Consider the following 27,458-nt stretch of genomic DNA (forward strand, 5'->3'; position numbering starts at 1 on the left):
CAATTCATTTATTTCACATATTTCCTATGAAACTGTTCAATAAGACTGAAATATTACTGGTTTTCAGAGACTGGTGTTTGAAAGTCAGTACTTGAATATGTGCTCCATTCCTTTCATTGTAGCAAAGCAAACTTTTATTAAGCAATGAATTTGGTTAAATAGAGCCCTTTGTTAGAGTGGGTGTTCATGATCAGGGGAGACCTGTTATTACTTACTTTGGCTGTTAGCTATTTGTACTAATGTTTACAGCTTGCTATAATGCACCATTTGTTTTGTGCCAAAGCAGCTAAGACCATGAAACAGAGAAGCACAATTAGACCATTTGGTCCGATGAGTCTGTTCTGACATTCCATTCTAGTTGATTTGTTATCCCTCTCAATCCCATTCTCCTGACTTCTAACCATATCCTTTGATGCCCTGACTAATCAAGAACCTGTCCACCTCCACTTTAAACATACCCATTGACTTGGCCTCCACAGTCATCATTATCTGCATTGCTACATTGACAACTTGGGCTGCACCCTTTCACAGGCATTCCCTCTGTTCTCTCCATCACCCTAACCCTCCCCAGCACCATTAAACATGCTTACTTTACCACCTTTCCAGTTCTGATGGTAAGTCCTTGACCTGAAACTTTATCTTAGCTTCTCTCCTTTTTGATAATGCCTCTCCAGCTTTCGCTGCTTCTGTTGTAAAATTGAGGTTCCACTCCCAGAGCAATGTATAGGCCTTTATATTCTTCTTAATTTTCATTGCCCTCTTTTACTTTTCCTCTCATACAAGCACATATCACCAATAGGTGCATCCAGAGGAACTGCGGTTTTCTTATTGCACAATAATGTACTATATCAGTGTATGACAGAATAAGTTATTTATAGGGTCAATTTGTGACAGAGATGCTGGAGTGAGTTGTTTCACTTCTGACACTTCTTAATAAGGTGACAGTGTTATTTTTGATCATCTCCAATCTTAGTGGAAGACCTCATTCTAGAATGTAGGCTGCGTACCAAAACATCAAAAGGACTATGTCCCCAAAATGACATTTGGTGTTGTAGTAGTATGGCTGCAAATTGAGATGAGTGTGAATTACATGTGTGCTTTCAAAAAGGAAGTATACCAAGCTGAGTGTCATTGTAATCCTAATTGGCAGTAGGGCTAAATATTAGGACTTTATTAGTGTTACATTTTTATTAGGGTATCTGAGCCTTCTTTTCTACAGTTTCTTTCTTCTTACTCATTATGTACTTGTGTAGTATAATGTATAATATACCTGAGCAAGGTGTTGTCATTTGGAAACCCTCACATCTTGCCTTTTAAACTTCAATAACCAAGAGTCACAGTGATATTGTTTCTCTTTTTAGTCATTGAAGTTTTAATTATACTTGCCATAAACCCCTGCTATAATCTCAAAACATTAATTCAATCACTTCTGGATCTTCTAAACCATGGAGCAATTTACTCTCTGTAATCCTTACACCTTCTTGCAGTTTCAACTTTGAACACCTTGTTAAGAAAACTCTTAATCTCCTTTGTCATCACTCTACCATATTCATCCTTGGTAGAGTCTGGTACAGTCTCCACAAACAGCTACACAATCCTTTAAGCTCCAATGTTGGAAACAGAAAGGATTCCAAAGCTAGTAAATATGGTCTCCACTAAACTGAGGAGCAAGGCTTTCAGAAGTTTCAAAATTAAATGAAGAGTGATTGAGGACTGGATCACTATCTATACTTTCCCTTTATTGGTATTAATTAACAATCTAGATTCCTTTCAACAGGTCAGTGCTGATCACCATTTTGGAATCAATTCCTAGTTAAATTCACATAAATGCTCTTCAAACCTTTTGCTTCTGCATTACTAATCTGTGTTGCCCCTTACTTTTGCAGTATCAGTCTGTATTGCCCCTTTCTCAATCTATATTGTCAGTCAGTATTCTCCGCACTCTGCATTGTCAGTCAATACTCCCTGCACTCTGTAGTGCCATTGTGGCTCGTTGATTGATGTAAAATGGAGTGAATGAAAGCAACTTCACCAGTCCTGAACACAGCCCCATTTCTAACATACATTTTTATGCCATCTTTCCATCAAAAGGTACAGACTTTTAGCTCACAATCTATGGTAGACCACCAGAGGTCCAACCATGAATCCAGTAGTAACCCCAATCTTGCAGCAGGATCTGGAAGAAATTCCACGGATTATAAAAATAATGTTGAACCAGCTAATGCAGAAGATAAACAGCAGAGTGAAGCATGTTATTTTCCATCCACTACCCAATCTACAGCTACCTCACATCTCAATGGTACAAACAACATCCTAACTACTTCTGCTGAACCAGTACCTGATGACAGTGCTAGGCCAGTTGGTAATAAAATTAAAATGAATGCTGATAGAGATGATATCTCCAAGACAACTTACGGTAAGAATATCCAAGCAAATCCTGAGTTCCCTGAGTCTTCACCTTCATATCCTGGCAAACCCTTGCACACAGACAATGCCAACAGGGCAATAGACACCATCAGCTGTAAGGATGCTTCAAATGAACACCAGAGTTGTACAACTTCTCCTGATGTTAATTGTGTAAGCATTAAAGTTAGCATAGACAACATTGAAAGGGAATCTGAGCCTCAGGGTCTTCCAACAGAACCAGCTTCAGTGAACAATGACTTTAAACTAGCCATGGAAGAGGAGAAAAGCAATATCACAGTCCCAAAGAAGAAACTGGCTCTTTCATCAAGTAAAAGGCGCAAACTGGCCACACTTAGTGTAACTTCAGAATCTGACTCAGAAGGTCAGGATGATGACCTGCCGCACAATGAACTCTTTCCCTCAATCTGCATCAGTACAGAAATCCAAGACTTGGGTCAGGTACGGCAGACACCAAGTAAATCCTCATCTGCTCTGATGACAGGAAACAGCTGCAACATTGAAGAGCAAGACAGAAGTCAGGCTTGTTGGGAGATGCCACATCTAATCTTAAAGGACAAACCTTGTCCAAATACAAATAAGCCATTGTGTGCCACCAACCAATTAGAAGTGCCAAAGGATAAAACCACAGGCGAATTAATACAAGAAGAGAAACCAAATGAGAAGGACTCAGGTTCTGAGACAAAGCTTAAGCTTTCTCATTTTTCCAAAATGTTTTCTCGTAAAACTAAAGGAGAGAAGAAAAGTAAAGAGCCTATAAATGCTACTAATTTGCCAAAAGCAGAGATATCAATAGCCCAAGTACCTTCTGTGTCCCAAGAGGAAGGTAAGGATTCTCATAGCCTGTTATGCTTTTCTTTTTCTTCTCAATTTTCTAAGAATAAGAAATCATAAAAGAGAACAGAATGACTTTGCAAGGAACACAACACTATAATATTGCGTATGGCTTGATAAGGGACGTATTCTTGTTGAGCAGGTTCATGACTTAACAAGGTCAGTTGTTGGGAGGAAATATCCATAGCTATATCTATTAGGATAATTCATGTGGCAAGTAGAATGGTTCTCTATCTGTGCTATCCCTTACTAGTGACCTTTAAGATTTCTCTGTGTAAAATGTTTTCAAATGTTCTAGAGTTTATAACAATCTCCAAATAAGATTCTGTAGATATCAGGTAAGATGTGAGAAGAATCGTGACTCACGTCCACTTTTCTAACATGCAATTTTCAGAAACACAAGGATATGTGCAATTAAGATTAACCTCCACTATGTATGTTCAGTTGGCGACCATACGGTCTCCCCAGAAAACTTACACAACATACCTTCTTGCTACACTGGAGAAAGCTAGCACCCAGAGTGCCATGCCTTAAACGAAGAAATGGCGCACAAAGAGTTATGCCTCAAACAAACACTGCAGCAGAGTCTTGCACTTCAGGGAGATGTACATCAGGGAAATGGACCCGAAAGACGGCAGAAACCAAAGAGATGCATCTCGGAAAGCTATGACACTGAGGGCATGGATTCAGTAAGCTGGACATCGACTTGTACCTCAGAGAGAGGCCACCCAGAACACAGTCCCCCCCCCCCCCCCCCAGAGAACACTTGAAGGATATTTTACAACTTGCTCCTCAAACAGGAGTAACGTTAATGTCAGATGTCACAAATATATCAATCATTTAATAAATTGTTTGATCCTCTAAGACAGTTTAGCTGGAGAATCAATATACATTGATGAGTTTGATGTACATTGTTCAGCAGATCTCAATCAGGATCAGTTGCAACACACAATATTTACAGTATATAAACTCTGACCTTTGCACACTGCATTGTATATTTCAGTAACATGACATGGATACCATTTCATACCACTTATGTACTCCCATCTTCTAAAGATCCATAATTTAGGAACTTCCCAAATTTATGGATTTTCTCAGGGAACAGTTTTCAGCTTCAAGGTACTCTCTTTCAAATAAACAGTCCTTCAATACTTGCTCTGTACCTGCAATTTATATTTTTTATTGAGCAAAACATTTCATCTTTATCTTGCATCTGGAAAGTACATAATTCCTTTAACTCCCTTCTGTAGAACTTGTTATCACCTCATTCACTTTAAGTATCTACATTAAAATATCCCTTTAAATATTTTTACCTTGTTTCTGTTATGCCATTACTTTAAGATCCATCATAATTCATCAGTTCCAAATTGACATACTGCTAGTTTAATGGTCTATATTACTATCATGTAGAAAGAATAGTAATTTTAGTACATGAAAACAAATACCTGCAGGTTCTGTAAACCTGAAATAAGAACAAAAATAGATTAGAAATACTCAGGAGTTTAGACTACATCTGTGGAGAGACAAATGGAGTTAATGTTTCCAGTCATATAATTTAGTATTATCAGATTAGGTCACTGATATAATCCAATCCTCGTTGTTCTCTTCCCATAATGTCCTAAAATATTTTCAACCAGCAGTATCAGTCTCTATGAATTGTGTTATGCAGATTTCCATTCACATTATTTAAGTTGCCTCTAGCATTATCATTCACGTGGACACTCGTGCTTGTACCTGGAAAGCTCAAGCAGGTGCTCACTGCCAAGCATAGCACAGGCACTACCAGAGCTCATGCTCACACACCTGTCACTCATGGAGTTTACAGCCAAACAGCTAACACCAGCAGTGCTGTCATCTGCAGAAGTGGTGGCAGGAAGGGAGATGGTTCCCACTACCTAGGCACCAAGAGATGTGGTATTCCACACAGCTCACACTTGGAGAGATCCAGTGCATGGAGCTAGCACCTGGAGAGCTGACACCCAGCAGACTTGTACTAAGGTTTTTAGCCCTGGAATTCACAGTCCACGGACCTCTCACAGCCAACAGGAGGAAAGTTCACTAATAAAGACCAGGCCCAGACAGCTGTGCCATAGACCCAGACAATATCCAGAGAGCTCACACTTGGGGTTGATGATAGAGCTGTACATGGGTTGGAGCCTGTGGTTTTCTTGGATAGTAATCTCCCTTTCTAGCATTCAATAGATCCTTCATAAGGAATTCTAATTCTTAAGATTTATGTCAGTTTATTTAGATCGTTATGCATTTTCTCTGACATTCATACTGTGCTGTCGTGCCCTTGAACACTATCCAATATTCTGCCCAAATGCATACATGACTCCCAGTGCTGTGTATTTTCTGGCCATTTGATCATAACCAATCCTTAGTCCACCAATTTCCAAGATCCACATACATACTTTCCTCGGAGTCCATTTAGAGTCATTTAGCATGGAATGAGGCCTTCAGCCCACCCAAGCCACACCAATCATTAAGCACCCGCTTTTTATACTAATCTTAGCCCAACCCCAACCCAGCGCACTCCTATCACCCCCCCCCCCCGCCCCCCACGCACAGGGCAAGTTACAGTGACCAATTAACCCACCAACTCGACGAGAGGAAACCGGACACCCAGGGAAATCACAAGGAGAATGTGCAAACTCCCTACAGGCAGTGTTGGAAGTCAGGATTGGACCCAGATTATGGGAGCTGTGAAGCAGTGGTTGCATTACTCTGTCATCCATTTGACACTGATTTGGAGCAGAAATGGCAATTTATCCATGGGGAAATTGCATCTGATATAGCACACCTACCGTGGGATTGACTAATACAGCATCAGCAGCAATCATTGCACTGAGGTTCATGCTCTGACGGGCTGTAATTCCATAATAGAATCAATGAAAGACTGCACCAACTTGGGCAAAAGATAACAAACTAACCTGTATAAATACAAAAAGAAAGAAAGAGTAGTATTAAATATATCAGGAATAAATATTGCAAACATGAGACATGAGATAAAGAATCCTTGAAAGCAAGTCCACAGGTTGTGAAACATTTCAATGATGGGGCAAGTGAAGTTGAAATTACAGTGCAACCTATCACCTCCCTTCTCTTTGACCAAAATAATCTGCAGCAAACTGGCAAAGGGACATATGTTTATCTCACAGTCTCTATCCAGGTTATTTTTCTCATATTCACAATACTCCTGTCACCTGTACCACAATGTAAAATGCTGCGATATCTGCCAGCCCTGATCAGCACATATTCCCAATGGCATGGAGCTTAATCACTGTATTGCACCTTATACTGGGTGGCCACACATGTCCCTTTTATCTTTCCCCTTCACGATAACCTTTTCTCCTGCAATCAGTACAGCACAAGGCAACAAATGCAGGTTCCTTTTTAAGCAAGTGAATCATGCTCAAGATGCAATGGAACCCTTGAATGCAATGGTACCCTAATATTGAAGGAGATTGGAATAGATGTTAGCATTCAGCACAGCACACGTTTAGAGACAGGAAACCAGAGACTGTAGATGCTAGGGTCTGAAGCAAAGAGTCAAACTGCTGGAGGAACCCAATGAGTTCCGATGTAGTCTCAGTCCTTCTGCCTTCACAAATGCTGCTTGACCAGCTGAGTTGCTACTGGAGCAATGTTTCTTTATAATTAACTCACCAAAAGTGGGCGAATTCCAGCTTGAGGGCATCGATAACAAAAGAGAACCTTGGACAGATTCACCCAGCCCTTTCATTTATTCAGCAAAAGGGGCATTGCTACTAATTTGGATTAGTACAATACAAGATTCATAGAACAGAAGGGAATGAAATGAATGTTTTGCAATAGAGTGATAGGTGGAGAAGTTCACTTCTCAAAAGTGAGAGGATGTGGTAATGGCATAAAGAAAGAAATTGAAGATTAGTTTAGAGGTGGTGTAAATAGAATCAATCAATGTCTGGAAGGCTGTATGTTTTTATTTTGGCTGATGAGATATTCCACTTGTGTAATGAGGGAAGCCAGAAACCATAAGTGGTAGGGGACTGAAGTGAAGGGAGATGATAAAAGGACACTATCTTGGAAGGAGAATGGATACTGAAGGAAATAGTTATGTCTCTTCCATTCTTGTCACAAGTACTCTCCTCCATCCTCATGGACAATTGATCGTGTCTGTTGCATCTCCACCACAAACGTTCACTTCACTCCCATGACCAGGAAAGGTTTTCTTGCCTGCACATTTTGGCATATCCAGTGTGATGCATTCCCTCCCCAATGAGCACTCTAAAGAGACCGTGCCCTCTGGGTTCACTCCTCCAGTTTCACCAATGCCCATTACTTTTGCTCTACCATCCCTTGCAAGTGAAGAAAATGCAGTGTTTTCTTTCATCTCCTCCTTTCACACCAAACAAATTCCTAAATATGCCTTCCAGGTGAAGGAACAACTTACCTGTATTTCTTGCTGTTTAAATATTTCTTTCTATTCAAGTTCAAGTTTAATTGTCATTGAACCATAAATGAACACCCATGAAAACAGCCAAATGAAACAGTGTTACTCTACGGCAAAGGTGCAAAACCCAGTACCAACAGTCATACAGCACAAGGCACATGAAAGGTAGAAAACACTTAACAGTAAAATACAATCACACAAAAAAATAGTCCAAGTCCCTGACTCCATGAATGTTACAGCAGTCTGCAGTCAAACACAATATGGCTTGTCTTCTGCTGAGTGAACACGGAGCAGCACTGATTTCAGATTGAAAGCTGTGCCATACTGACTCCAACATCTTTCTCCTGGGTGGCTGTAACCAGGTGACACCGCAACAACCAAGGCCATGAGGCTCCCCTGACATCTGTAAATAAACCAGTGAATCGGACTTGCAGTAATGTCGAACAGGGTCTTGCAATCACAAGAAAAGTGACTAAGGTGATCAGTTGGACACAACTTTGGTGCCTCTCTGTAACAGGCAGCAACATGGGTCCACTCCAAGTCCAGTTTCTTCGGTTTCCTTGCCAATGAGCAATTTGCTGATGGGGTAGATCTGCATATTTCAAGTTTCTAGTGTTTAGCAGGGCCTTGCAGCTGTAAAATACATGTTTAAAAAAAGACACTAACACATTTGGTTGGCCCTATAGAAGCAGCTGCATCTGTGCTTCTTACTGGAAGCTTCCGCTTCTAATACTGTGGGTGTTGATCCTGTGTGCAGCATCTCCATTCAGTTCAGAATCATTCCAGTCAACCTCTCACTGTACTCCTACACTGTTCTATTGTGGCCTGTGGAACTCACCTCCTCTTCTGTCTCGGTATTTTAAAGCCCTCTGGACATAGTATTCTGATAGTTAGAAAGGACAGGGACTGATTGGGGGTAACGGGTATAATGGTGTGCATGGGAAATTGAGCATCACAAATCTGAATTTGTGAAGAGTTTATGAAGAAAATTATTGAAGATGGTGATAGAGAAGTGGTATACGTGGAATTTAGCCAGGCTTTTGACAAGGGAGTGTATGATGGGCTGGTTTAAAAAGTTAGACCAGATGTGATTCAAGGTGTTTTGGAAACTAGGAACAAAATTGCTTTAGTGAAACTGACCCTGAAGCAGCATTTAGTTTGAATTCTTAGTTAGGTGGATTCAATGTAAGAGCTGGGACATCTTGTTGCCACTGTATTAGTCATTGATTCGGCCAGATTTGGAATATTGTGTGCAGTTCTGGCCACCTCATTTTAGGAGGGTTGTGGTAGTACTAGATGTACAGATTCACCAGGATGTCATCCATATAGTGGGTTTTTATGACAAGGAGAGGCTGGGTAGGCATAAGATTCTTCAGATGCTGGATGTTTTGATCAACACACACAAAATTCTGGAGGAAATCATCAGGTCAGGTAAACATTTCAGGCCAAGAGGACTGGAAAGGAAGGGGTGGTTTTGTGCCCTGTCGTATGACATAGGCAATCGTGATCTTTGACTATGATTGTACTTGGAAAAGTTTCCTACTGAAATGGTTTACCATTGCCTTTTTCTGAGCAGTGTCTTATACAAGAAGGATGATCTCAGCCATTATCAATACTCGTAAGAGATTGTCTGCCTAGGGTCAGTGGTCACATAACCAGGACTTGAAATATGCACCACCTGCTCCCATGGCTTCATGTGGCCTTGATCGGGGGCTAAGCAGGTGCTACACCTTCCCCAAGGGTGACCTGCAGGTGAGCAGAGGGAAGGACTGCCTTACACCTCCTTTGGTAGAGACGCATCTCCACCACGTCATCCCTGGAATGGGGGATGGAAAAGAGAGAAGGGAGGAGGGGTGTAGTTACTGGAAGTTAGAGAAATTAATGCTCATGTCATCAGTTTGGACTGGAATTTGAGGTGCTGCTCCTCCAACCTGGGGTTGGCTTCTTCATGGCAGGAGGAGGCCATGGACCGATTAGTCAGTACGGGAATGGAAAATCAAATTAAAATGCCACCTTTGGCAGCAGACAAGATAATGGTGCTCAATGAAGCAGTCTCCAATCTGCCTCAGGTCTCTCTAATGTAAAGGAGGCTGCACTAGATACAGTAGACTCGCACATGAAGTGTTGCCTCACCTGGGAGGATTGTTTGGGGCCTTGAGAAGGGTAGAGGTGTAGAGGCACTTGTCATACTCACAGGGATAAGTATTAGGAGGGAAATCAGTGGGGAGGGATGAGTGGACAGGGGAATCTCAGAGAGTGATGCACAGGGGATGGGGAATAGTGTGAAATATTGCCGTTGGAAATGGCGGACATTACAGAGAATGACGTGCTGGAAACAGGCTTGGGGTGGTAGGTAAAGTCAAGTGGAACCCTATCTCTGTTATGACATTGGGAGGATGGGGTGAGGTTAGATGTGCAGGAAGATGTAGGAGATGCAGGTGAGGGCAGCATTGATAGTGGTTGAAGGGAAACCCCATTGTATTATTTATTTAGTTCTACAAAATGGAACAGACCCTTTGGGCCCAATGAGCCCTACTGCCCATCAACCCACCAATTTAACTCTAATCATGGATAATTAATAATGACTGTAGAAGGAAACTGGAGCACCCAGAGGAAACTCATGCGATCACGGGGAGATTGTACAACTCCTTGGAGATGGCACCGGAGTTGAACTCTGAGGCCCTGAACTGTAATAGTACTGCATTTAGCGGGGGTGCCCCGAAGTAGAGCTGCTCCTTCGAGCCGGCTACAAACCAGCTAAGGATGGCTACATTACCAAAGGGTTTCATTTCTATCCTAGAATGGAAAGCCTCATCCTGAGAACTGTTGTGGCAGAGATGAAGAATTTGAGAAAAGGGAAACTTGAGTACAGTTACAAGTAAAAGAGTGTGACGAGGTTTGGTCAAGATAACTGGGAGTCACTGGGTTTGGAAAAGATATCAGTGTATTGTATATAACAGAGACAGAGAGAGACGAGAATAGAGAGAGGTGTCAGAGATGGACCATGTAAATTTGAGGACAGGGTGGGAGTTGGAGGCAAAACTGATGAACTTAATGAACTCAGCATAGGTCTAGGAAGCAATTCCGTAGGCTGGGTTTGTTCCATACAAGAAGCTTGAGGAGCTTTATCAAATTATGAGGCTCACAGATAGGGTTGATAAGCACAGGCCTTTTCATATGGAATTGGAATCTAAAACTAGAGTTTGGGAGAGGAAAGATTTAAAGGAAATCTGAAAGTCAAGTTTTTCACACGGGGTGGTATATGTGATTAGAATCACTTTATTCCCAGTTTGTGAAACATCCAGAATTGATTGTGGTTCAGTGCCAAGCATAAAACGCAGGTCAATATGTACACAACGCTGGAAGAAAGCAGATCAGGCAGCATCCGTGAGAAATGTTTCGGGTCGAGTCCCTTCATCAGGAAGGGTCCCCAGCTCTTGTGCTACATTAATGACTAAGTTGGTGCTGTTTTGTGCACCCATGCTGAGCTCGTCAATTTCATCAACTTTGCCTCTGACTTCCTCCCTGCCCTTAAATTCACTTGGTCCACTTCAGAAGGCTCTCTCCCCTTTCTCAGTCTTTCTTGTCTCCATATCAGGAGACAAACTGTCTACTGATATATCTTATAAGCCTACTAATCACCACGGCTATCTTGACTATGCAGTAACTCTTCTCACCCTGTTTCCTGTAAAAGTGCTATCCTCTTTTCTCAGTTCCGTTATCTCCACCGCATCTGTTCCCAGGATGAGCCTTTCCTTTCCAGGATATCAGAGATATACTCTTTTTTCAAAGAACAGAATTTCCCTTTCTCCACCATTGATGCTGTCCTCACCTGCATCTCCTCCATTTCCCGAACATTCACGCTCACCCCATCATCCTACTGCCTTAACTGGGGTGGAGTTCCTCTTGTCCCTGCCTGCAACCCTGTAGGCCTCTAGCTTCAGCACATTGTTCTGCATAGCTTCGGTCATCTTCCTGGGGTCCTAGCACCAGACGCTCCCTTTGCCTCTCCCCTTCCCCCTATGCTTTCTGCTTCCCTGAGGGTCACTCCCTCTGTGATTTCCTTTGTGATTCAGAGTCTTTTGTGTTGTCTGATAATGATTATGTGTTCTTCATTAACACCTCCTCTGGGTGGATATTTGTTCATTTATTCCATTAACACCTTCTTTGGCCTTCCAGTGCAACCTATTTGGTTTTTTAAACTTTCCTGTCTCTTGCACTTTCATAGCCCTTTTGTTTTCTGTTTCCATCTTTTTCAAGCACTTTAAAATGCATTTATCTCTGATCTGGTCATTTACTTCCCATTGTCTCTATTTGGCTCATTATAAATGATGCTTGCTTGACCTGTGAGATGTTTCCAGGACATCCATTCCCAGCATCATTGAAAATAAAAAGAAAAGTCTGCAGTTACTGAAAATCTGCAATAAAAACACAATGTTGGAGGCACTTGGGGAGTGGGGTGGTAGAGTTAGCAGATTTTCTGTCTCACAACTCCAGCAACCCAGCTTTGACCCTGGACACCATTGTACAGATTCATATTTCCCTCATGACTGCTCGGGTTTCCTCCAGGTGCTCTGGGCTCCTCCCACGTCTCCAAGAGTGGTAGGTTAATTGTTCACTGTAAATTGCCTCTAGAGTGTAAATGCACTTCTGTAAACTTTATTTTAAACCCTTATGTAATGAATTCATCTGTATGCAAGACAAACTTTTTGCTATCGTACATGTGACAATATAAAGTACTTATAAATTGCATATTCATTGCTGGAAGGAACTGATGGGAACGGGAATGTGGAGAGTATAAATCTCTCCTGCCTTTAGACTGGCACGTGAATTTGAGGAAGATGAAGGGATAAGGACATCGTGTAGACAGGGAGGATTAGTTTTTCTGGGTGGTTTTGACTTACTTTTTAGCTGGTTTGACACAACATTGTGGGCCGAAGGGTCTGTTCCTGTTCTGTGCTGTACTGTTCTATGTTCTATGTTCTTATTCTGGTTTCTGTTCCCTTCCTTTCCCATCCTGATGAAGTGTCTCGCACTGAAACATTGGATGTTTATTCATTTCCATAGATGCTGCCTGATGTACAGAGTTCCTCCAGCATTTTGTGCATGTTGCTCTAGATTTCCAGCATCTGCAGAATCACTTATCTTTAATAGTATGAGTGGGTGCACGATTCGTTGACCAGCAGAGAATCCTACTGTGTGGAAACAGGCCATTCAGCCCAAATCCCTGTGCTGACCCAGATGCTGATCTAAACTGCCCCCATTTTCCTATATCCCAGTCTGTACCTTGCCTATCCATGAATGTTATTCTACATGCCTCCTTGCTATTTGTCCTTCAGTCGGCAGAGAAAGAGAAATGGGGTTAATGTTTCAGGTTGAGGATCTGCTGAAGGATCTCTGACCTGAAATTCCATCCCTGTTCCCCTTTGCACATATGCTGCCTGGCCTGCTGAGTGTTATTCCAACTCTGTTGCTGAAAAGATTGTTGGGCCATTAGCAGATTATTATCCATGGGATCTTGTGCACTGTTGTGTTTTCTACATTCCAATACTAACCACACTTCCTAAGCACTTCCTTGTTTAAGTGCTTGGAGACATTTGAAAGTTGTGATTTTAAATGTTAGCTTTTTGTTTCTTTCTCCTTGTTAAAGAGGACAGGCTGTGGCATACTGGCCAGGCATTGGCCTCCAAAAGGCTGCCAATATTGATTTCAGCAAGCACTGTCACATCATGTTATGAATGAGTGTTTATGCATGAGCAGGATTAAATGTTCACTGGTCTGGTAATGTTGGTATGTCAGGGTTATGCCTGTTCAAGATGTACATGTATTGATTCACATTTTGTGAGGCTAAGCCCATCATTCATTTATGCATCCCTAGCACCTAAGAAATGAGCCAGCATTCTACGACTTTTGTGACAGTCGGCAAAGAAACTCAGAAACTGTGCAAGGGGAAATTGGCTAGCTTCCATAACAAACTCAGCTTGTACTAATACCTGCAACAGACACAAAATGTTGGAGGAACTCAGCAGGCCAGGCAACATCAATGGAAAAGAGTATAGTCAACATTTCTGGCGGAGACCCTTCTTTGGGATGTCACTGTGATTCACTGGTGCCATCTTGCAGAATTGCATGTTTGTGTAATGGAGGAGAAGGAGAGAGGGATCATGAGAGTGGAGAGACAAATTATTACAGCGCTTTCAGATTGCTCTGGGACTTCAGGATGGTACACAGACAAGAACAAGTTTATGGATGGTTCTGAATAACAGTTGAGAACTGCTAAATGTAGAATAACCCTGGATATCCTCAGAATCTGTGCATCCAATTGCCACATCAGTTCTAATTACTTTTGGAATAATAAAGTCGTTAGAAGTCTAGCTACTACAGTTTAGATAGGAAAGTGAGCTGAAGAGTGTGTTATCGGTTATAAAACTTGCATGTGACTTCCCTTTGCTGTATTTTCATACCTGCCGCAAGCAGTGAACAACGGGTTATCATCCTTCAACTCTCACAGTCAGACACTGGCCCTCAAAATCTATTGTACTCATCCCTCACACAAGAGCCAAGGTACTTACTCTGCAAATTGTGTATTTCTTTATCTAGTGAAATCTTGCAGTTTGAATGATGATGAGGAACTGGATGAAGACGAAGAGGAGTCTTTAAGTGAAGATGAATCAGATTACTGCCCTGAGCCACCACTCAAAGCTGTGAGTATAAATGATTCCTGACAGAGGCATGGGGGCTATGATGGAGACTTTTTTTTCATCTAAACTATCTGTATTTAGTTCTGCTTTAAGGAGTAATTTTTACTTAAGCTCTTTTTGAAGAAGTGACAAATGATTCTGCCAACCTCTTTTCTAAAGTCATCACAGTTTTAAACATATAACATAGGACAGTGCAACACAGTACAGGTACGTCAGCCCACTCTGTTGTTCCGACCTTTTAACCTACTCCAAGATCAAACTAACATTTCCCTCCTGCATAGCCCTCCACTTTATTTTCATCCATGTGCCTATCTAAGAGTCCCTTCAATCCGTTTGTACCACTGACCTCTGGAATACCTCTGATGCAGAAGAAATCCCAAAGGGTAGACACAGGAAACGATATCTCCCTATGGGCGTGTTGAAAGTGCATAATTTGGAACTTTCTTCATCCAGCTTGGTCTGCCAGAAACCTTGATTTGCATCCAATACTGAAAAGTATTTTGTATTAGGCATGCCGGAGACAACCTCTTCAACCATGAGCAGCGGATAGTCCTCTTTTTTGATGGCTCGGTTGAGATCTTGTGGATCCATGCAAATCCTAATCCTTTTCTCCGTGACCACTGTTACCATACTATTCACCCAGTCGGTCGGTTCTATTTCTCTCGTTATGACTCCCATCTGTTGCAATCTGTGTAACTCCTCCACTACTTGATCCCTGAGAGCTACTGGAACCTTCCTTGGAGCATGCACGACTGGTGCAACAGTTGGATCAATCTGGATATGGTGTTTCCCTGGTAAACATCCTAGTCCAGAACACAAGTCAGCAAAGTCTTGAGTCCATTCATCTTCAACATCCATCTCTGCATTATCAATATTCTTGATGCATACCTCCTGTTCCACTTCAACTGTGCCAATGAACATGTCACTGTTGCACTCACTCTGTTCCACAGCTTGCATTTTCCTTGCTCCTGCGATTTGCACATCTTTGCAAAGTGATTTTTCTTTCTGCATAATTTGCACGTCTTATCAAAGGCTGGACATTTTCTGTATCCATGTTTATAACCACATCTGTTGCAGTTAACTTCCTTTTGGTTATCCTGTGGAGTTGGCTTTGTCCTACTCTTGTCAGTTTTCACAGCTTTTATTTTGTATACTTCAGTCTCTTCATTAAGCATTTTAACCTGGCTTGACGTGATCTCGCTAGCACGGCACATATCAATCACTTTTTCCAATGTAAGCTCCGCCTCTCTCAACAGCCTGCCTCTCACATGATCATCTCGTATGCCGCATACAATCCTGTCGCGTATTAAAGAATCATGCAGTTGTCCGAACTCACAGTTTTTTGCCTTGTTCTTCAAATTTGTTACATAGGCATCTATAGTCTCTGTCAGTTCTTGAGCCCTCGTAAAAAATATGTGTCGAATGTACGGTAGGTTTTTTCTTGGCTCGCAGTAATCTTGAAACTTTTTCTTCAACACTTCAATTTTATCTCACTCACCCTCTTGGAAGACAAACATGTTGCAAACCTTTATTGCCTCTGCTTCAGCCACATGCAGAAACGTAGCACATTGCACTTTCTCCGTCTTGTCATCTACGCCACTAACGGTGCAAAACAGCTCAAACTGCTGGAGCCATACCTTCCAATTCTCACCAATATTACCTTGTAGGCTTAAACTTGACAGTGGCTGTAACTGTGACATCTTTTTATGTGTCTTCTGTTCCTTTCCTTTCCGTTTTCTTCTGACACCATTTAGCGTTAATGTGACTTGGACACCGCAGTATTAAACACACACGTTTGTTCACCAGACTTCCATTTTACAAAACCCCGCGTTCTGACATCATACGCACTCTGACCTACGAATACTCACATAATACATGGTTTCAATGGTAAACCCGACCATCTTCCTTAGGCACAAGTTAGTCAAGTGTCAAGTCCCCCTAGAGACAACTCCTTATATACTCTCTCAAGTGAGTAGAGCATGTGGGAAACCTAAATGTAGGTTCTAAGAGAGTAGAGATAGCTCCTCTCTCTCTCTCTGTCTTGTTTTACAGCGGTTGGCACCCAGCATAATGGTGCATTACCGCCTCCTGCTCCAAAGTATGCGATGGATTCACATTCTAAATCCCTTCACCCAATCGCACACATACACATACCCTAACCTACACTTTATCCTCCCCATCCTAGTACCCTATTTCTGTTCATCCATCATATCCTATAAAAAAACCCTGTACCCCTTAAGAAAGCTAAAAATACCCTGACCTGTGTTCTCTCACCCATGCCCAGCAACCCTTTTAATGTGAATTCCTGCACCCCCAATTCCCTTAGATTAATTCTCATCATCTCTCTCTGTATCCCATAGTTCCTGCAACTCAGAACTACATGTTCTACTGACTCCTCTTCCTGACATTCCTCACACAATCCTGTCTGGTGTTTCCCTATCAATTTCAATGTTTGGTTTAGTGCACAGTGCCCCAGCCTTAACCTAGTCCACAGTTTCCTCTCTTCTGTATCCAATACCTACCCTAGTACCTGCAACACTTTTTTGTATTTGATATAAATGCCTCCCTTTCCCCTCCCTGTCCCATCTTTCTTGCCACATTTGGTTGATTTTTTTCCCAGATTACACACTTAACCTCTGCTTTACTGATACTAATGTGCATTTCTATATTTTCTTTCTTTAATGCCCTGTTTGCCAACTCATCCACCCTTTCATTCCCCTTCACCCCCTACATGAGCTGGAACCCATAGAAATTTAACCTGGCCTCCCTGATTTGCAACTCATGACTGACTGAAGGACTTCATGAAGTACATCTTGCCGGCTGTTTGAGTGAGAAGACCTTAAACTCGCTAGAGCTGAGGATGAATCTGAGCATATCAATGCTTTGACTAGTTTAGTTTTCTCCACCCAACGCAACACAACCAACACTGCCATCATCTCCACTGTATACACCGCTAACTTATCAGATATTCTTCTGCTGATTGCAATTTCTTTTGCTGGTATAGCCACCCCAAACCCTGTCACTTCTGTCTCAGGTTCCTTAGCACCATCTGTATAGACCTGAGTATAATCACTATACTTTTCCATCACATGACAGTTAAATACACTTACCAAATCAGTTTTATATTTTCCTTTCCTTTTTACCTCTAACAAATGCCAGTCTACGTCAGGCCATACCAGCTTCCATGGAGCTACAACCAGATGAACTACTGAAGGACTTATCCTTAGATCAAACACTCCACATGATCTTTCAATATCATTCCGTACTCGACTGAAGTTTTCCCTCTGAAACTTCAATTTTCCCAGGACTCCTGCAACACTCCTTTAGCAGAAAGTTCCATAAGGTCTGGGGACCTTTTATCGAGTGCTTTCATAACCTTCCTCTTGACTAGGGTTTTTTTTTTCTCTTCGGTCCCTTGCTTTCAGCTCCTTTTTTTTTCTGGTAGAAGGCATTATTATTCTCTGTTGCTGAGTGTATTCACAGTCTGGGAGTTTGGCTGTCCTGACTTATACTCTCTATATTGTGTTGTGGTTGGTCTGGAGTTGCTGTTGTTTTTTCTTGTATTGTGGGGCTTGGGGAGGACACTAAGCTTACTTGTCTTTAATTTAGGTGCTTTTTTTTTGCTAAATTCTCTTCCTTTGTAACATATTGTTATTGTATGCTTAATTTTGCACTGTTTTAATGTTCCTCATTGGGATTTGGGGTTTTTAATTTGTAAAATGTTTTGAAAAACTAATAAAAAAATTTAAAAAAAACCACTCCTTTAGCAGGGTGAGAATCATTGCAAATTAACCCAGTAGTTCGCCATCAACTGCATCCTTCTTAATTCCAAAGGCATTATTCCCATTTCTACCTGCAGGGCTGATACTGGTGATGTTTTAAAAGCCCCACTGCACACTCTCAAAACCTGAGCCTGAATCACATCCAGTTTCCTTATGAGACCTAGCTACTGATCCATATGCTATATTTCCATAGTCCAACACAGATCTTACTAAAGCCAGATACATTCTCTTCAATGCTGAACAACTTGCTCCCCATTCCCTACCAAACATCTCATCACGTTTATTACTTTTTTACATTTCTCCTCAACTTTCCTGATACGGTCTGCCCATGTTAATTGTGAATCAAATATAACTCCCAGAAATTTAAATGATCCAACCCTTTCTAATTCAACCCCATACATCCTTAACTTCTTCCCTACTTCAATTCTTTTCCTAGTGAAAAATACTGTTTGAGTTTTTTCCACTGAAAATCTACATCCCCAATCATAACCCCCATAGCTCAAGTCTGCGACCATACATTCCTAAAAAGGGTTTAGCCTGAAAAATTGACCAATCAGAACAAGGCCAATTCAAAGTAACCAATCAGGAATTGGTAATTCAGATCCAGCCAATCAGGATCGAGCATTAAGCCTTGCCTGTGCACTGCTTACTTGGGAGGGTATTTAAGGAGGTGTCTGTAGGGGGACTTGTCTTTTTGACTATCCTGTGTCTGAGGAAGGTGGTTGAGTTTAATGTTGGAACGTTACAATCAGTATCTGGAAGTATGTGACTGTTAAAGCCGAAGGATAGTATGGACTGATTAGGCGTAGTCGATGTGGCTTTATGTGTGATAGGTTGTTTCTAACCAATTGTTTAGAGCTTTTCAAGGAGGTTACCAGGGAAGTTGGTGATAGAAAGGTAGTGAAGATATTGTCTGCATGAATTTGAGCAAGACCTTTGACAAAGTCCCGTATGGAATGCTGATCAAGAAGGTTCAGTCACTTGGCATTCAGGATGAGGTAGTAAATTTGATTCAATATTGGCCTCATACAAGAGCCAGAGAGTGGCACTAGATCGTTGCCTTTCTGACTGGAGGCCTGTGATGAATGGTGTGTCCCTTGTTTGCTTGTCTTCCATATCAACGATGTGGATGATAATGTGATAAACTGGATCAGCAAATTGGAATATAACATTGAGATTGGGGGTATTGGGCTCAGTATCAAAGCTTGCCTAGGATCTGAACAGGCTGGGAAAATGGGCTGAAATAGCAGATAGAATTCAATGTAGACAAGTATGTGCTGTTTCTGATTTTTGAGGACAAACCAGTGTAGGACTTGGTCAGGCACTGAAGAGTACCGTAGACAGAGGGATCTGGGAGTATAGATCCATAATTCATTGGAAGTGGTGTCATAGGTAGACAAGGTCATAAAGACTGCTTTTTGCATATTGTCCTTCATAAATCAAAGTACTGAATACAGGAGTTGGGTTGATGTTGGTGAGACCAAGTCCTGGTCACCTACTGACTGGAAAGATATTAATACAATTGTCAGAAAACAGAAAAAGAAAATTACAAAGATGTTGCCGGAGCTTGAGAATGTGAGTAAAAGGGCAAGGTTTTCTCCAGTCCTGGAGAAGTGTCTCGGCCAGATATGGTGACTCTTTATTCTTTCCCATAGGGTTCCTGAGGCATTTGTTGTTTGGATTTCCAGCATCTGCAGATTTTCTCTTGTTTGTGAAAGAGAAAGGTTGAGTAAGTTAGGACTTTATTCTCATGAGTATGGGGGCGGGGAGTGTTTGATCAGGGTATACAAAATTATGAGGAGTATAGATAGGGCTAATGCAAGCTGGCATTTTCCACTGAGGTTGAGTGAAGCTAGAACTAGAGGTCATGGGCTATGGGTGAAAGATGGAAATATACTGGAAACATGAGAAGAAACTACTTCACTCAGAGGGTAATGTGAGTGTAGAACCAGCTGCCAAAGGAAGTGGTGGGTGTAGGTTTGATTTCAATACTTAAGAGAAGTATAGGTAAGTGCATAGACATGACTGGTATCTTGCTCTTGAACTCAATCCCCCAACAAACGAAGGCCAACACAAACATATGCCTTCTTAACCACCTCATGGGCCGAAGGGCCTGTACTGTGCTGTTATGTTCAATGAACTCCATCTGCCACTTCTCAGCCCAACCTAATAGCTTGTCCATGCCCTGGTGTAATCTATAACAAACTTCTACACTATCTACATCACCATGAATCTTAGTATTGAGTTGCATTGGTTAAGTTAGTACCAGGTTGGAAGCACAAGTAATTTTTCACCCCATCCTCGAGGGTGTATCCAATGAGTTAGGTTGAAATTGAATCCTTGGGTGTTCAATCTTATTAAGTGCAGAGTCTTCAGGCCTTATTCTTTATATTTTTATGGCCTTTCATATTTTTCTCCTATCCGTGCTGGGCAGTAGAAATAATTAAGGGGAAGGGGGGAGAAATTGATTGTCTCCCAGTTTGCAAAATTGTACAGTTGAAATGCTTAAGGGATTCACAGTTTTAATGTAGCTTCTAAAATGCACAGGACCATAACATAAACCAACTCTGCACCAAACAATAGTGAGAAGTAAATCATCATTAAAGAAACCACATCATGCTGGTTTGTCTTCCCCTCAAATCCCTGACATAGAAACCAGATTTAAAGTTAATTTTATTGCATTCATGCTGTTGGCTTTAATAATGGATTAGTTTCTTACTACAGTGAACTTGTCTGCCATGTTTGGAATGGCTGCTCTATATCTATTGTTCTGACCTACTGCTCTACTATTCAAACTGAAAACAAAGACCCTCGCTGCCCTGCTTCAAAAATAAACTAATAATGGTTCCTGTTCTTGGTTGTTCTCCAGTAGTTCCTGCAGGAATGCCCATGGTTTTAGGTTTCAGCTTGGCAGTGAAGTTAATTTGGGTCAGACTTATTGCCAATATTGTCTAGATTTGGATACAAGTTTAAAAAAAAGCCTTTGTATTAACTTTGAATGAACAAAAGTTCACTTCCGCATTTATAAGGGATCGGTGGGGGGGTGGGGGGGAAGGAATGGTTCGCAAGACCATAAAACATGGGAGCTGAATTTGGCTGTATTTGTATTTGAATGTGGCTGACTTAATTTCCCTCTCAGCCCCATTCTCCTGTCTTTCCCCCGTAACTTTTAACATTATTACTAATCAAGAACCTATCAAACTCCACTTTAAGCACGCTCAATAATTTGGCCTCCACAGCCATCAGTGGCAATGAATTCCACATATTCACTGCCCTCTGGCTAAAGAAGCTCCTACTTGTATTTGTTCTAAGGGGACAACCTTGTATTCTGAGGCTTCTGTCCGGTCAGAATTGACCGTGGATATTGCATCCTAGCTATCTAGGTACGCAAGCCTGGACAGTATGATGTGGAGAGCAAGCTGTTGGGCACTCTATCCATGGTTTTCTTTATTTAGTGGATTTCAGTGAGATTCCCTGCCCCATTCCATTCTTCTAAACTGCAGTGAATTCAGGCCCAGAGCCATCAAGTCTCCTCATATGTTAACCGTTTCATTCTCAGGATCGTTCTCCTGAACCCTCTCCAATGCCAGCTTGTCCCATCTTAGTTATGAGGTGCCATGGTAGCGTAGTTGTTAATGTGACACTAGTACATCTCAGGGTGTTGGAGTTTGGAGTTCAATGCTGACATCCTCTGTAAGGAGTCTGTACATCCTCCCATGGAATGCATGGTTTAGAAAACAGACTGTGCCTTTACTTTTTCCACCAAAGTACATCACCATATACTTTCCACTGCATTCTATCTGCCACCTCTTTGTCTTTTCTCTAATCTGCGGACTCCCTGTTTCCTCAACATTACCTGCCCCTCCATTTACCTTTGTATCATCTGCTAATTTAGCTACAAATTCCATCATCCAGATTGTTACCGTGTTTTGGGCCGAAACACTACATTATGATAGTGGTGTAGCCAATTTACATAGCTGTGGAGTACAGAAGCAGTTGCATTGTGTAAATATATTTATTGGTGTCCTGTGGATATTTAGTTGTGCCAATTTAATTTATGGGAGGCATGGGGTGTCCAGGGAGGGGCAGCACCTCTGGTGAAGGGGCTTGTCATGTCCAATCTTGGGTAGCTCACTCACCTTTGATCCCCCCCCCCCCAGACACTTTCGATCCAAGTAGCTGTTCTCATGTGATAGTGGCCACACCCCGGTCCACCACTTCAACAGGCGAGCTAAACAAAGTAGCCAGCAGACCTAATACCTGTGAGATAACGGCGTGCCTGTCTAGCATGTGATGTCAGTCAGTTGTGCTGGACTGGGTGGGTGAGATTCAACGGCCAGGAAGATGGTACTGTAACACCCCATGGAGAGTGAAGGGCACATCAAAGCACAGAAGACATTGTGGTCATCCACTGCAACCAAGGAAGACACCCCCCACCCCCAGCCAGTTTGTGATGCTTGTTTGCACCACTGGAGCTGCACTTGAGGTCGAGAGAGTGGAACTGCCCAGTGCAATGGGTTTTCCACTTTAAAAACTCTTCCACAGGGTTCCGGTCATTGTCGGGTACGATGGACAGCCACCATTTACAGTGGCATATCATACTAAAGTATCCGTTCATGTATTGCATACATGTAGTTGTGACTGGTGAATACAGAGCGATATCTGATGTGTGCACATTTGTGGTCTGATTTTGTCTTTGGTTCACGTATAGATGTGTGCAGATGTATGTGTACTTGTCTCCAGTTCACATAGATAAACTATGTTCAAGATTCACGTGTACTTTCATGCAGTACACATATTGTTAGCTGAAGATTTTGTACAGCTGTGTCCAGTATGTGAAAAGTTATAGCTGTGACCAACATAAAAACTGCTTTGTACACACACAGTTTGGTTCACGTACAGCTCTATCTGGTGCAAGTGGTTACTGCTCTGTATCTAAACAGCATTCATATCTCTGACCAAAACGTGTTGTAACTGAGATTAACGGTGAGTGAAAATATTCTTTATGACAGAAGCCAAGTCCTGAAGAGATGTCTGCTCGGCGGGACACGTTGCGAAAGAGAACTATTGAACGCCGTGCAAAGCAGGAAGAAACGGCACGGCTTTTGAAAGCTCAGGTAATGTAGGAGAATATCTATGTTTTCAGATCAAGTATCTTAATAATCAAATTGGAAACAGAAACTCTTTTCAGCATCTATAAGGTCCATCTCCCAGAGCAGCAAGGTAGCAATTGCTTCAATGTTCAATTTAACTGAATAGGATCAAAGATCAGTTTAGTCCATAAAATCAGAAGAGCAGAATTAGACCAGCAGCCCATCGAGTCTGCTCTGCTATTTCATCACAACTGATCCATTTCCCTCAACCCCGTTCTCCCCATGACCTTTCACACCCTGACTAATCAAGAACCTGTCAAGTTCTGCCTTAAAGATACCATGTTCAGGACTTCATCTTCCACTATTTCTTGCACTCTAAGTCAGCAGTTCTCTCCAGCCCACTTGTTTATCCCTCACCTTCACAAACCACAGAGTTAAGGTTGTTATTGGAACCCTTCCTGATCTGCACTGTATTTACTTCTGTATTGACTTGCAAAACATGTTTGTGCTGTCACCTAATTCCCTTAGCAACATGGAAGTACGTGAACCAGAAGACCATTCAGCCATTAAGTTAGATGCTGGATAGTCTGCTCTTCAGTTCTATTCACCCTCCATTTCCTCATTACCCTTAATGCGTCAAAGATACCTTGTTCAATTATCCCAGCTAAGTGACTCCAGGTGCACCTCTCAGTCCTCACAGTTCTGAAACTACTAAGTACTGACACTAAATGCTGCCTTCCCAGCAACAGCCCACCCTCTAGAAGAACTTTTAACAAAGATAACCCCCTCACCCAATCCCGATAGAAATTCTAATGAACAGATTTAGGTTTCCAGGAATTTTGTGTTGTTACTTATGAAGATAACAATTCATGTCCAATGGGTATGATACACGGTCTTTGTGATTGATGGTTAATGTTGGGATCTATTTGAAATTTCTATCTGCCACTTAGAGGCTTCCTTTTCCTCAGTATATGGAAGAGCCCATGGTGAGGTGGGTGGTGTTTGAGCTAAGGCTGTGTTTTACCTCCTGCAGATGATTCAGAGGCGGTTGGAAGAGATTGAACAGATGTACCTTGAGTTGGAGCAGAAAGGGATTCGTCTGGAGGAGGAAATGCGCAAAGGTACAGGTAAGAGCTGCCAAATTTCCGAAGTAGTTAATTGTGAAACCTCTTTTAGAGCTCTGTTTGGATAGGCAGTGTCCTGTTTTGTGCTATTACTTGTCCGTGTTTAACCAGCTTCCTTATTCAAGGTGTGAATTAAAGACTGGTAGACAATGTTTTTTTTTGTTTCAAAGCACACTAAAAGATTTTCTATCTCAAGAAGAAAATCATGTTTTTTCAAACTTAAACACAATGAGGCCTCCTCTCCCAGGAGCTGATCAATGTAAACATTGATTGGGATATGCCATCCACTTTCTGGTGTTACTCTGTTCACTTTAATGTCGGTTTGAACAAGTCCCAGAGTGAAAAAAATCTTTTTACCTGAAAATAAACTTTATTCATAAAAGTTAGTTACACATTACAGTATCTTCATTCACTGTATTTGCTTGTAGTATTTATAAATAAGTCAGCACATTAGTCATGTTTATTCCATCTAGTTATTAAACGGGATGCAGCCCCTTAGTGATGGGAGGATCGACACGGTGGTCCTTCCACGCAAAGCTTTTGCAAAGGCTGCAACAAGCTTTATGTTGTGTCTCTCAGCAAGCACTTCTACTTGGAGTGGACCAGTTAGCAGCATTGGTTGTAGAAGACCCTTGCACTGGAAGACCAACCAGTTTCAAGCAGATCAAAGAGCATCTTTCATTGATTTGATGTCTTCCAGCTGCCACTAATGTTGTCTCAGGGGGTGTCTTTGGGAACAATCCTTAAATCAGAGCCCTTGTTGCACAGTTTCTCAGGGTGTGTGTACCTTAACAAAGCCCACTGCACCCCTTCCAGTCCCTCCTGATGAGCATACAGTCCACAAAGGAGGTGGGTGACAGTCTGTATAGAAAAGATCGCATGGGGAAGAGCCGAGTAAAGTCTTGAGGCATTCTGCATCCCAACAACTTTGATAGTCTTTTTGGGGATTCATCCCACATCGATACCTGATCTCCAACTCCCACAGGGCCTCAAAAATAATTTGTGCTGATGACCGTCTTAGTGACTTGTGATCAAAGTGTTCTCTGCAGAAACTTTTCTGCAGTGGAGTGGCACGCTGTGTTTGAATGGAATATTCCACGGCAATAAGGCTAAGCCCATCCTTCACAACACCGGGGGCAGGCAGAATCTCCTCCGCACATGGTAACACCTAGTGTTTGTGTACCCAAGCATGACACCCAGCTTGATGCAGCCACACACAGGGGTGACATTCTCCCCTTTCTCTGGAGACTTGCACGTCCCAGTGGATACAATCCATTTTGAGTCTCCAGGTAAAGTGGAAGAGAGCTTTGTGAATGGAGTGGCACAGGAGCAGGTGCACTCACAATGGTGCTCTGCTTCCACAATCCCCACTAGTTACTAGTTACATCTTGGTTACTGATTCCGGTTCTTCCTGCTTCAGCTCCTTCAGACCAGATTTCCACCGGATAATCAAGCATGACTGGGAAGAGGGTCATTCAGACCCGCCAGTGCAGAGCAGTTTTGCTGTACACTTGAGTTCCTGTATAATGAATGCACAGTATGCCCATTGACTGTGATGAGCCACTAACTGCTACCTCACTCCGTGCTCTCCTAGCAAGAGATACCTTACTATACCTGTGGCTGACCTGTGCTGAAGCTGTATAAGGTACCAGTGAGGCCTTATTTGGCGTACTGTGAGCAGTTTTGAGCTCTTTATTTAAGAAAGGATATGCTGCCATTGAAGAGGGTTCAGAGGAGATTCACAAGAATGATTATGGAAATGAAAGGCTTATTGTATGAGGAGCGTGTGGCTCTGGTCCTGTACTCGATGTAATTTAGAAGAATAAGAGGTGATCTCATTGAAACCTATCAAGTGTTGAAAGGCCGAGATAGAGTGGATGTGAAGAGGGTGATTCCATTGCTGGGGGAGACCAGAGCCAGAGGTCACAGCCTCAGAACAGAAGGATATCTATTTAGTTTGGAGATGATGAATTTCTTTAGCAAGGGGGTGGTAAATCTGTGGAATTCATTGCATAGGCAGCTGTGGAGGCCAAGTCAGTGGGTGTATTTAAGGAGGAGGTTCTTGTTTAGTCAGGGTATGAATGGTTATGGGGAGCGAGCAGGAGAATGAGGTTGACGGGGGAATGAATCAGCCATGATGAAATGGCTTGGTGGGCCCAATGGCCTAATCCTGCTCCTTATGGTCTTGTGGACATGTCTATGTACCTGGGAATGTTAAATCCTATTGAAGATCAGTGTAACCCTGAACCATAAACAAAATAATGAAAACATCCTTCGGGACAGTCAGCAACTAACTTGCACTCACCTTCTGAACAGACGAGGGCAGTAGACTTGGGAATAATGTCACATCTGGGTTTCCTTCTGTAATGCCTTAACTAACTGTGCTGATCTAATGGTACGTCATGTTTCTCCACTGGCACCAAAACAAAGTTCTGCCATGGGCTTGTGCGAGCTTTCACCACTCAGCGTTTCAAAGCAATAGTTAAATATCATCTTCTCAAAGTACAGATAAAAATATCAGTGACACCTATGAGCCAAGACTGTGGGGGTGGGGGGAGGGAATGGGTCATTTGGGATTAATATTGTTACTTTTTAAAATGCACGTGGTTGAGATTGGGGATGGCTGTTCTTTTGACACTGATGCAGAGCAATGTTTCCTCCAGTAGAGGGTTCCACTGTACTGCAAAAAGCACTGCATCAACTAACATGACAAGCTGGCCATACTCTACATAATGTGGCCTGTGTTATGAAAGGGAATAAAGCCTTTTCTCCCCACACTCTGTACTAGACTTGTGCTAAGAGTTATTAACAAAATAACAGAAAACATGACAGAGAAGGAAACAATGTGACTGCAGGTTCTGAAGCAACAAATAATTTGCGGGAGGAATTCGGTGCATTGATCGGTGTCTTATAGGGGGAGGGGTGGTGTGGGCAGGGGAGGATCTGTTGATGATTTGAGTTGAACCCATGGACCAGAACTGGAAGTGGAGAGTGGAGCTGGCAGTATAAAGAGGAGTAGGCGAGTAGTGAGGCAGGAGCATGAAATGATTGGTGGATTTGAGGAG

General features: G+C 42.2%; 1 protein-coding gene across 3 annotated transcripts in view; it reads left to right on the forward strand.

Annotated features, from left to right (window-relative positions):
- The window catches only part of LOC132395763 (protein-methionine sulfoxide oxidase mical3a-like), a 180,195-nt gene that overhangs the window by 141,845 nt on the left and 10,892 nt on the right, over positions 1-27,458 (forward strand). For all 3 annotated transcript variants that reach the window (XM_059972758.1, XM_059972759.1, XM_059972760.1), the window contains 4 exons: positions 2,092-3,250; positions 14,294-14,397; positions 23,189-23,293; positions 24,303-24,396. In XM_059972758.1, coding sequence (XP_059828741.1) covers positions 2,092-3,250; positions 14,294-14,397; positions 23,189-23,293; positions 24,303-24,396 — 1,462 coding nt within the window. The remainder of the gene's footprint in view (positions 1-2,091; positions 3,251-14,293; positions 14,398-23,188; positions 23,294-24,302; positions 24,397-27,458) is intronic.

Source organism: Hypanus sabinus, chromosome 6, assembly GCF_030144855.1.
Source record: "Hypanus sabinus isolate sHypSab1 chromosome 6, sHypSab1.hap1, whole genome shotgun sequence".
NCBI lineage: Eukaryota > Metazoa > Chordata > Chondrichthyes > Myliobatiformes > Dasyatidae > Hypanus > Hypanus sabinus.